At 27.6% G+C, this 12,509-nt stretch overlaps 1 protein-coding gene across 1 annotated transcript; it reads right to left on the bottom strand.

The window, feature by feature from the left end:
• Nucleotides 1-2,274: 2,274 nt before the first annotated feature.
• Nucleotides 2,275-11,427, bottom strand: LOC135922713 (cathepsin B-like). Its single transcript, XM_065457157.1, has 8 exons — nt 11,271-11,427; nt 11,010-11,231; nt 8,018-8,133; nt 7,106-7,236; nt 6,820-6,918; nt 3,297-3,413; nt 2,829-3,044; nt 2,275-2,655 (listed from the first exon to the last, which is right to left on the bottom strand). Exons 1-8 carry the CDS (start codon nt 11,394-11,396, stop codon nt 2,489-2,491), a joined length of 1,194 nt encoding a protein of 397 aa, XP_065313229.1. The 5' UTR covers nt 11,397-11,427; the 3' UTR covers nt 2,275-2,488.
• Between the last annotated feature and the right edge of the window lie 1,082 nt (nt 11,428-12,509).

Consider the following 12,509-nt stretch of genomic DNA (forward strand, 5'->3'; position numbering starts at 1 on the left):
TTTTAAATATAAATTATAAATAGCTCAAAAGTTTAATAGCAAAATGGTCTGATAAATTTTGGGTAAGTAATGCTGGAACACATTGCAGATAAGATCGGATTTTTTTTTAATTTTAAAAACGCGCTAAAAAAAATTGATTTAAAGTAGAAAAAATTTATACATTGGTGGAAAAAAAACACATTTTATATATTAAATATACGTAATGATAGTTATAAAGACATCAATATTTAATAATTTTTATATCCTAAACAAAGATATTTTAGAGAATCAAGTTTGTTTACGATGAAAGTTCTAAGTATCTAAATGCCACAGAGATCCAGATACTAGGCCTATTAGAATCTTGTCAACACCAATCAGTGTCGTATAAAATTAATTAGGTTTTACACCAAAAAAAGTTTGTTCCAAGGGCCTGTTTTAGACAGAATAAGCACACTCATTAAACATGGCTTGGGTTTTTATATATATTTGGAAAAAAATGGGCGTATCGTGTGCATATGTTGCCTAGGATAAATATTTAAACTATTTACTGACCTGGTTGCCTGTAAATGAGATGAATGAATCTAAGGACTATCTAAAATTGAAATAAACACAGAAATTTGATTGGGGAAATATGGTAGAGTAAAAAAAAAATGGCAGAATATTGAGGAGAAAAAGGGTTGTAAAAATAAGGATAAAATTTTATTATATAAGCTTAATTTTCTACTTCCAATCGCAACAGAAGACATTTATAGTAAATAAACACAAAAGTATCACTTAAATGTCACTGTTCTAGAGAATGTATGAAAGGGGAGGAGGAGGGGGGGGGGGGGGGGTTGTGGATAGATGGATGTCTAGAACTAACAGTTGTCTTATGGTATATTTTATCAAAATTCACTCGGTATTGCTAATACGGCATTAAAAATTGATGGTGGAAAAAAGGTTTTTGTTGATATTACATGAATGGAAAGCATGTTATAATCTAATTTAATTTATTTTTTAAATTTTAAGATATCGACAGGGTCTATGAGGGGGGGGGGGGGGGGGTATAGTGATCTAAAGAATTTGTAATAAAATATCTATATTAAATTTCATTTAGGATTTCGTATTCAAGCAAGGTCGAAAATGTAAAGTAAGATTAAGTCTCTGTATCTGAGATCCTTTTATTTCTTTTACAAAGAATCAATCTATTTTTTTTTAAAGATAAATAAAATATCTGCATGAAAATAAGTAATTAAAACATAAAAACTGTAGTTATGTGTTTCAGTTGTTAAAACTATTTCTTTAGTCTACCGTCTACCTCAAGTCTAGGTAAAAAATAACCTTTGTGATCACAAATCTCTAAGTCAGGACAAAATGTCTATTCTTGTAAATATTTAATTTAAAAATAGACAGATAATTAGATGGGTCTTTAAATGTAATAGTTATTAACGCCGTTATCCAGTAATTCAGAAAATTTCCGTGATTTATATATTAATAATACGATGTGCAATTCAAACTCGCAGTAATTTTGAATTTTTTTAAAGAAATATATAATTTTATAAATAGTTTAAAATGTAATAAAATGCAAGCGAGAACTTCTATTTCACTAGAACGATCATATGAGATTATTTAAGGTGTTGAAGTCGGAAAAGGCAATAATTTTACATTGCATTTTTTCTAAAAATTTCTATTTTTAAAAAAAATTACATTACTATATTGTCGAATACAAGGAAATCTTTTAGAGTTAGCGAAAAGTAACGATGTACTACTTATTGTTCATAAGGGTCCTAACTTAATCGTTCAAAAAAACTGAAATTCTCTGCAGAAGAATATTCTTAAACGATTGTTCAGATTAATTTCTTATGGCCCAGATAAATTACGCAGTTACCCATAAAAATTCTAATTTCTCAGATGAAAAATAAATTTCTATAAAAAATATAGGAAACGCTCAGAAAATCGTAGATTTTAAATAAATATTGGTGAACTTCAGTAAAAATTCTGCCTTATAAAGTATATTTTTTTATTCTGAGTAATTCTAAGCGTTTGTGTGTTTTTATTCTAAGTAAATAAAATAAGTCGCAATCTAATAATTTATAACCGTTTTATAATCTTTTTGAGGTGATTATCATACTATACATCTTAAAATTTATTATCAGAGTAGAAGTGATAATTTTATTCCTATTTTAAAATTGGTTTTTTAAAAAAAAATATATCATTATAATACTATAGTATTTATAATTATAGATATTTTTATAATAAATAGATAAAATTAAATTAAAAAATTATATATTATAATTTGTATTTGTAATAAAAATATATATATATACCACGGGGAAATTACAAAGGGTAAAATATAATATAATATAATGAAAAAAAAATATATCTGCATAATATATATATTAGAGAGTAATTAAAGAACATATCTAAAAAAAAATAAGGGTATAATTTGTTTCATAAAAAAAATTTGTTTATAGGAATAAATAAAGTTCCTATTTAAAAAGGTGAAGAAAAATAACATATATAAATTTTGTCAGGGGATATTATTTTTAAGGAATTGTTCTAAAATAAGGAATTGTTCTTCGATCTGAGTTTCAAAAGGCTGCTGGATATAATTATCGAACTTGTCCGCACTTTCATCCCGTGAATAAGCTTTAGCCATGAAATGGTCTATAATTTTTATATTACGATTTTTCTTAGCTAAATTGAGTGGATTTTTTAATTTTATAATAAAAAATACACAATTTATATAAATAGGTATATATATATATTAATAAATTCTTAAATACTATCATGTGTTTTATTAATCAGGAAAAAAAAAGAAGTTTATCAGATATTTATTCCTCCAAAAAAAACAAATAAAATTATATTACCCAACAGCTTTTCATTGTTAGGGAAGCCGGCGTATATCATTGATTCGATTCCGCATTCATCTTTCCCTCTTAAAATCTTAAAAAATCCTTTGTCACCCCAATCCGCGTTCCAGCTATTAACGGCCAACCAATAGGGAGTCTCTTTATCCACGCCCCATCCTATAATTTTTATAGCGTGGCCGCCCATAAAACCCCCGGTTTCGTGTTTATAAACTCCTGATAATGGATATACAAATAAAATTATAATGTTTTTAAAGAAAAATGAAATTAGTTTGTTAGAAGCAAAACGTCGCAAAATCACCCAAAATATCTGGAGTTTTTGGAAAATGAAAGTTTCCTCAGCCCTTTAAGTAATTTCTAATTTATTGAGTCAATCACATACAACGTCAAAAGAAGAACTTATAAGAATTAAGATCATAAAATTTTTATTTGAGTTTTTTTAAAAAAATAATACATTATTTATTATACCTGATTTATATTGCAAGAAATCCTCGTAAATAGATAAGGCAGCCTCTACTGGTCCGTATAACATAATTTCTGATTGTATCTGTTTAGGATCGGAATGCACAGAATATACTTTTTTAGCTAGATAAAAAAATTGTATTTATAAAACTTTACATTATCTTAAAAAATTGAATAAATTTATGTCATATTGTTATAATATTAGTGTTACTGCAGTACTACCAGTACCAGGGAATCAATTAATTTTTCTTATTTGTAAAAAAAAAAAGCCATATTATATTAAAATATTTAAATAAGCCGAATTTATCTCTTTGTTTAAAAATGCTCAAGTATTAATTAAACTATAAAAATTTTTGTTAAATTTTATAATTTGTGTCCAATTGAGATCAATGATAAATATCGAGTAAATCGATTATGACAAACCCTGTTTCTAGGGAAAAAAAGTTTTTAATTAAGATGAAAATCCTCATTTTGTACTTTCGGTTACTGAAGCGAAAGTTAAAACAGGATGAGTTTTTGATTATTAATCACTATCGAATATCCCTGGTTCTACAAAGCTAATCCCTACAATTTTATTTAATAATAAGCATTTATTTTTATTAATAAAATATTGCTTCCCTATCTCCGCGATCACAGTAGCGCGAATTCGCGACGAAGTGTGTATATACCTCGCCACGAATTCGCGTTAAACTGTGATGAACGCTAGTTTCGTTTAAAAAGCCCATTTTAAAAAACGGCTCGATTAAGATTTTAGCCAAAAAATTGTATTGTTGTTGTGCTGAATTTTGATTATTTTTTATAAGTAAATAAAGAATTTTTTTTTTTTGGTTAATTTTTTTTTGTAAAAATAATAATACCGAAAATAAATAAAGAATTATATTCTTTTTTGTTGTTATTTTTTTTTGTAGAAATAGTAATACCAAAAATAAATAAAGAAAAGTTTATAAAAACGCGTATTTTTTTTTATTTATTCATTCATTAAGAAATTTTTGTGTGTAAAAAAAAGAATATTTGTAACCCATATGCTAATTTTCAAAAAAAATATTATTTTTATAAATTTATACGGTTCGATAATTTCTATTTTATAAGCATATATTGTTTACTCTTAAAATCTTTCCCTTCTTTTTAAGTATCTTTATTTTCCAATAGCATATGGGTTACAAATATTCTTCTTTTTTTTACACACAAAAATTTCTTAATGAATGAATAAATAAAAAAAATACGCGTTTTTATAAACTTTTCTTTATTTATTTTTGGTATTACTATAATATAATTCTTTATTTATTTTCGGTATTATTATTTTTACAAAAAAAAATTAACCAAAAAAAAATATAATTCTTTATTTAACTTATAAAAAATAATCAAAATTCAGCACATGTTCCCACCGAATGAGATCCAAATCCTATCACTACAACCCCAATAATTCTTCCAATTCCTGTGCTGACAGTTCTATCATAGGCCAGCTATCTCTTCCATCCATCTCAGAATCATTATTTATAGTCTCCCCCAGGTAGGGTTCCACGACAGCCATCGGTACGACTGTATTCGGCCCGCTGGTTTCCCTAACCTCCGGCGTCCGTCTCGTTACCGGTGGTAATATCATACGTACCGGCCGTATTTCCTCCCGACCGTCGTCTCGGCTCCTCTCCCTTGTTCGTTCATTATTTTCCCGATGGCGACCGTTGGTTCTTCCATTACTCGGCCCACGGGGGCACCGGTCCTGCAAATTTTCTGTCTATCTGCATAGGTAGCACACTCGTCTTTGGTGCCGCAACCGCGTCTGTCGGGGTTCCGGCAACTCCGGACTACCATTCATTATCTTTGTCCCCCTGCCCGCCATTCAAGGTCGTACATTTGGCTTAGAAATACGGCTGGTACGTATGGTATTACCACCGGTAACGAGACGGAGACGCCGGAGGTTAGGGGAACCAGCGGGCCGGATACAGTCGTACCGATGGCTGTCGTGGAACCCTACCTGGGGGAGACTATAAATAATGATTCTGAGATGGATGGAAGAGATAGCTGGCCTATGATAGAACTGTCAGCACAGGAATTGGAAGAATTATTGGGATTGTAGTGATAGGATTTGGATCTCATTCGGTGGGAACATGTGCTGAATTTTGATTATTTTTTATAAGTAAATAAAGAATTATATTTTTTTTGGTTAATTTTTTTTTTGTAAAAATAATAGTACCGAAAATAGTTGTAGGCCTCGAGATTCGGGCAAGTAGAAAAACCTTTCTGCCATGTACGAAGCAAAATCACCAGGCTTACACTAAATATCATCTTGGTTAACTCGGGCTCTTTTTAAAAAATCGATCCGAATCCGGCTTTTTAAAAACACTTGTGAAATGAAGGAAGGAAGGGTAGGAATGTAACCGATATGTTATCTCTTTTGAGATACTGATCATCGGCCGATATTATTAAATTAGCCGATTACGATTCGATAAAATGGCGATAATTCAAATTTTTTTTTTAATATTTATTATTATTATTTATATGTATAAGATATAAGATATAACTTATGTTAAAATAAAATAATTGATTATTTTTATAAGGATGTTTACGATTATTAAAGCTAAATAAATTTTAAATTTAAAAATAAAAATTCCAACTGTTTACATTGATCATAAATATACCAGTGTTAGGATTCTTTAACTTTTTTGTAGAGCGAGAAAGAGAATTAAAGATAATTAAATGATAATTTATATAAATAAGATTAAATTAACCTTGTAGTTAATATGACTAGTTTATTATTTATTTGTTTATATTATTATAATTAGTTACTTTGTAAAATTTATATTAAAAATATTAAAAACGAATAGTACTGATTTGTAACGTAGAAAAAATTGTACTTAATTTTGTTTAGGGAGGGGGGGGGGGGTGTTAGTATCAAAAAATAATATTAATTTTTAAACAATAATTGCTTCTATTAAGGCCTTCTTCGTCACTGGTGTACCTACCATACCTATGGGTTGTAAAAAGAACAAACGTTTATTTTGTCCTACTTTTTTTTCAATATATTATGTTTATAAATAAGTTTCTTTCAAATTTGAGATATCTTCTTAAGAAAAACTCCGAGGCCCAAAGTGATAATTTTCGGCTAAAAATTTTTAAACAGCTAAAAATATAAGTAAATATTACCTAAATATACCACTAACAATCAATGCGAAAAATATGATCTTACAAATATTTTATCGCGAAGTAATCGACCAATATTTTGTTGGGAGATTTTTTTATTTTATCATTATTTATAACTTAATTTTAGTAAATTGAGTTCATCATAAAAAATTATGTTTTTTTTATAAGAATCTTATTTTATGTATATTTAATTTTTGAGCGTTTTAAGAATTTCGCCATTAGGCATGTTATTTTTAATATTTTTTTTAATACATTTGTAACACAAAAAAATGTTTTTTATTACATTTCTAGTCCTACCAAACCTCTCTGATATTCGATCACCCTTGATTTTTTTGTAGCTTATATTTAATACTTTCCCCATAATATATATATAAATAAATATATATACCAAAATGCTTGTCATCTTTGTATGTTAAGTTATAGTTGCTTTCGCACATCGTAACGCATTTCGGAGTTTTTACCGTTTTCCCACACGGTTCGTAAATGCCTTCATTTCGTAAATTTGCATATAAGACGAAATAAAAACCAAACAAAATAAAAAATTTAATAACATTTATTTACGTCTCGAACATATTTAAACAATATTGTAAAGCGTCATCCGGCTTTTTTAAAAACTCTTGAGATCCAAATTTAAATCAATCAATCATACATCGGTTATATTTATTGCCCTTTACCCTTGGTGTGGTGATCGCAATGCTGTATTTCGTAAGGTAGGCAACCTTGATCAGATCCAAACTGGCCCCCGGTCACCAAGCCGTGTTTCTGATAATAGTTCCAAGCTATACCCGGATGACCTCCGTTACATCTGCACGTGTTTGATAAATAGTATTTAATTGTATAACTATCATAAAAAATGTTGTTTTATTGACAAATATTTTGAGAATGATTTGGAATGGTAAAATTATTTCGAAATATTACTTAAGTATGAAATATTTTTTTAAAATAGGATTACAGAAATAAGGATGTTGAGTTTTAATGTTTCCCGAGGATGTATTCTTCAAACCTTAAAAACTTAAAACAATTAAGGTACTCTTTTTTTCGCGTTACTTATAATTTTTATATTTCAAGAATATGGGACTAAAAATAAGGAAATGAAAGTGACTGATGGTGGTTATATTAAAATAACATATGATTAAATTAAATTTTAGATATATCTTTATGCTAAAATTCTAATAATTATAAATACATAATATTATAGGTCTTTTTATCAGCATTAGAGTTTTAACTTCATGAATCATCGTTTTAAAATGAATAATAATAATACTAAAAAAACCAAGATATAATGGAATACGAATATGCCAGAACTTTCTAGCGTTTCAGTAAATTAAACATTTAATAAAAAGTTATATTATTCATTTTACATGATTAATTTAATGGAAATTATTCGGAATAATACGACTATTAGAATCAGACGATAAATTTCATAATATGTAAACATTAGAAATTATCTTAATTTTTGGAATCGATTTTTTTGACTTACTACTTTTGAACATTATGCAGTCAAACTCTTGAACGTTCTGGTATGACCTTAGCCTCCTTAATAAGGAAACCAATCATAAAATAATTTAAATCTTATTTTCACTAACCCCATTCCACAATCGTTGCAACAGGTGAGCAAATCTTCGGCGGAAATGTGGGCATTCACGGCTCCGTTACTGTTAATGCAGATCCTATCCGACATAGCCTCCACGGCCCCGAAGGCCTTTAAATAGCAAAAAAAATAGTAATATTTAATGGGGAAAAAAATTAATAAGAATTTTTGAATCCATTTTAGGTCAAACTAGGTCTTGTCGGTGTTAGATTTTCATTTTAACAAAGATGGACATATTATATGCGTTACTCGTAAGCTTTTAAAACTTAAGTAACGAATGGCCTCCCGTTTATTCAAAAGGTAACGACGTTACTTTATATGATGACTCAATAATAATCTGATAGAAATCTTAATTTTGTTTATGTTCCTTACCTTTCAATTTACTAAGCAACGAATAAATTTGAAACCATTTAAATAATATATATTATACCCGCACTCATATCTTTCTAAATTTTTATAACCTTACCCTAACCTTGTCCGAAGAGTTGGAAATTATTGTATATGAGGGCGGGGATGGAACTAGGGTTGAAATAGTTTTCCGCCCTGGTCTTTAGCCCATTGAGCCCCCTAGCTACAATTTTTCAAAAAACGATATTTTTTAATATTACGTCATCAATAAGATATAAAACAAAAAAAAGGGGACATTGTTATTGTTCTTAGAAGGTACACTTGCCAACCTTTATCTGTTATCAAAAGCGTCCAAAAAAATGACTCGGAAACATTTTTACTCCGGGAATGACAAGTGACAACCCACACGTAGAAGAAATCAAATCCCCCCCCCATTTTTCTAAGAGGTATGGTTCTAACAGCTTATTGAAATTGGGTATTTTTTCCCAAAGGAGATGGTGGGGGGAGGGGGAGTTGTTCCATTACCGCTAGATCTAAAAAGAATTTAAAAAATATGAAATACATTGAGCGATATTATATTTTTATAAAAAAAATTAATGCGTCAAATTTTCGAAAAATAGAAATTTTATTAGATTTATTTGAATGAAATCATATGTACTTTTTTTTTAAAAAAAACATTTAAATTAAACCATTTTCTAATTGTGGTGGGAATTTGGATGATATTTCTTCCATTTTAGCGATTTTTTTTAAATTTTCAATTTAAATACAAGTGTTTAGTCCCCTAGTATCTATTAATATTAATATCAAATTTACTTTAAAAATTTTCTAGGAGATATAAGCCATGTTCCCAATTTTTAGCGATTTTTGTTTTCGCGATTTAGAACGGGAACCTTTTTGACTGTCTTATTGTCCGGGACATTTCTGGCAATAAGAATTTAATAAAATTAATGGGGTTTTTTTTTCCTTTACTAAATTATTAAATTAACAATAAATAAAATATGTATAAAAAGTAAAATTAAATTTTAAAAAATTTTTTTTAAGAAATCTTTCTAAACTGATTGGTTGCCTATTAATCACAAATATTTTCCTAAATAAAAAAAAAATTAATGTAATTTTATATTTAAAAAAAGGGGGAGGGAGAGAGGGGGGCTGTTATGAATGATTGATAACTAGGAGCTCAGAAATTATATCGTAAAATCTTTTGATTCAATATTAAATATACTATTACTGTCTCTCTTCATAAGGGTTCAACATATTATGGGAATAAGACTTCATTTATAGTGGGATGTGATCCAACACAATTGATGCCACTATGAATGTGGCTTAATGCTTAATGATATAATGTTTTAGAAAAAATGTCAAATCTACATTTTTTTTTAAAAATAATAATTTTATTTCCAGGATTGTTACTCCAGCAAGTAAACCTACACTATATGAGTTTCAGGCAATTAGTTATAATAATTTTGGATATATAGATTTTTTTTTAAAAAAATGCAAATAATTTATAGCAATGCATTTTTTTCTAAAAAAAAAATCTTAAAATTTGCCACAATCTTACTTTAGATTTTTGCTATGAATAGTAATGTCAATGAACATAGCCATAAAGTTTCTAAACCCCCCACAAAATAGTTACATATCAAATATGTGAAGCTTAGAAAAATGACAATGATAATTATTTTTTTTAAATTTATTAATTAATAAAAGTAATTATATTTAGAGGTATGCAAATATCGTTTTTTGAAGCCAATCCAATATCAAGGTTATGGTCAACATCTATATTAGTAAATCCAATATTGATAAATATATGCTTTATTTCCATTGTATATTAACTATAACACATATTTTTTTAAAAATAATTTTTCATTATATATTTTATGGTTAGTAGTAATATAAACAGACTAATTCAAAAGTATATATTTTTTCTATTATGTTATAAATATTTGATTTAATATTATTTATTATTATATTCTTCAAGGATATCATTATTTTCAAAAATGAATATTGGTCATCAAAACACTTATAAAGATTAATTTTTTAGATCTGAAAAGAATTTATATTGGATAAGTAAAGAATTTATATTGGATAAGTAAAGACTTTTTGAGATATAATGAAATCGATATAAAAATTATATTCAGAATAATTTGTGCATAATCAATTTTACCTAAATATTTCATCAAAATAAATAGAAATTTCTGATTCCCAAATTATGCAAGAACATTTGGATCATCCTCATTAAAAAAATGGAAAATTTCTTATTCATATTTACCCATGGTGGGGGGGGGGGGGAAGGTGGTACCATTATATTATCCATTTAATTGTGAATATCATTTTAAGCTATTAAAAAATTTCCCTCTTTCATAAAATTTTGTAGTTTTTAGTTTAATATTTTATTATTTAATTTTATGAAATTATGACTTTTTTTTCTTCAAAATTAAGTGGATTTGCTTCATATTTATAGTCCTGCCCTATTATCTTATTTAATCATGTGATATTAACCTCCTTTTTTAATATTTTGCTTATTAACTTGCTGATAATAAATATCTCTTTGGAGGCAATTTGCAAAACTCAGCTATACTTATTTTAAAATACAAGAAATACTAAGGCATAAAATGATCATTTTTATATTAATATAATAATACCCAACATGATCCACAAGCACCTTGATCTCTAACCTCCTGAAGTGTTGGACAATTTGGCCATTGTGTTCTACTATCAAATTCCTCTGGCAACTGCATTTTATCTTGATCATGAAATTGAACTTCCATGTTAAATAATTTGGAAGTTGTAGCATTTAATTTGACTCCCATTAATCCCTTAATAAGATCATAGTCCCAACTTTGAAAATTTGGAACATCACTTGCCTATTTATAAAATATATACGCAATTATATAATCTAAAACCTTCCAGGTGGTATTAAGATTATTGATATAATCTACAATTTGAATAGCCCGCGATCCATATTTATTTTCTGATCTTGTAGTATAGAAAAATCCACATATAAATGCAAGGAGTAAAAAAAAATTCATGAAGAAGGATAAATGATGAAATTAATTTGGCTGATTGTATTGGTCTAATATTTGATCAGGTGGTATAATTTATTAACCTTAATCATTATAATAAAGTGTAATATTTGTATGAGGATAAAGTAATTTATTTTAGTAAATATTAGCAATATGTATTGGAAATCAAGGTTTTTTTGTTAATAGTTTAATCTGCCATTTGGATTATTATGGGGGGGGGGGGGGGGGGGGGGGGGCAGATGACATATTATAAATTTTATTATGAGACTTTAATTGCAAACCTTTGAAGGTTATATTTTTAAAAAAAATTGATTCTTCCCTCTTACATATTTTCTTATTAATTGTTTAGTAACATATTAACTTTTCTAACACTACTCCATATTTGGCTACCCTACTAACTTCACCCAATCTTGTATGAAAATTTGGTTTCAAGAAAAAACTGATCTGCCATCGCTGGCCTCGGCAAGTTATTTAATTGGTGACGTCCCCTGTAGAACAACTGATGACCTTAATTCATTTAGGAAGAGTTCGAATAAAGGTTTTGTATATCTTACTTCTGGCAAATTTTATCACAAGTATATTTTTGAGATTGAGTGTTATGGCAGATATGCACCCCCCCCCCCCATCCAGAACTGCCATTTAAGATTTGATAATTTTTCTGTATATAATTTTAATTTACGACGCTACCAAATATTTATTCAAAATATAAAAATTTAAGCCGATTTCAAGCATCAAACTTATAAATACAACTTGTAAATACTAAAATATGAAATAAAAATTAGGTCATTTTTTATATTAAATAACTATAGTTTAATGCAAAAATATATGTGTCTTACAAAAAAGTGGATGAATATAATCATCGGGGGTGGCCCACGAATAAAAAGTTAAGCCACCTTTTATAATACAACAAGAAATTTAAATAAAAGTATGAAAAACATAATTATTATATGCCTTCTAAAAAAATATAAATGCGGAAAAAGTCCAAAGGTAATACTTAGAAAAAAAAAAAATATCTGCATAATATTTATAAAATTAATATGAGATCATATCAATATAATAGTGGAAAATTTGTCATTGATAAAAAAAAAATATATGGTAAAATATATACTTTGTTTAGGC

Source organism: Gordionus sp. m RMFG-2023, chromosome 1 (assembly GCF_954871325.1).
Source record: "Gordionus sp. m RMFG-2023 chromosome 1, tfGorSpeb1-WG-v2, whole genome shotgun sequence".
Classification (NCBI taxonomy): Eukaryota; Metazoa; Nematomorpha; class Gordioida; order Chordodea; family Parachordodidae; genus Gordionus; species Gordionus sp. m RMFG-2023.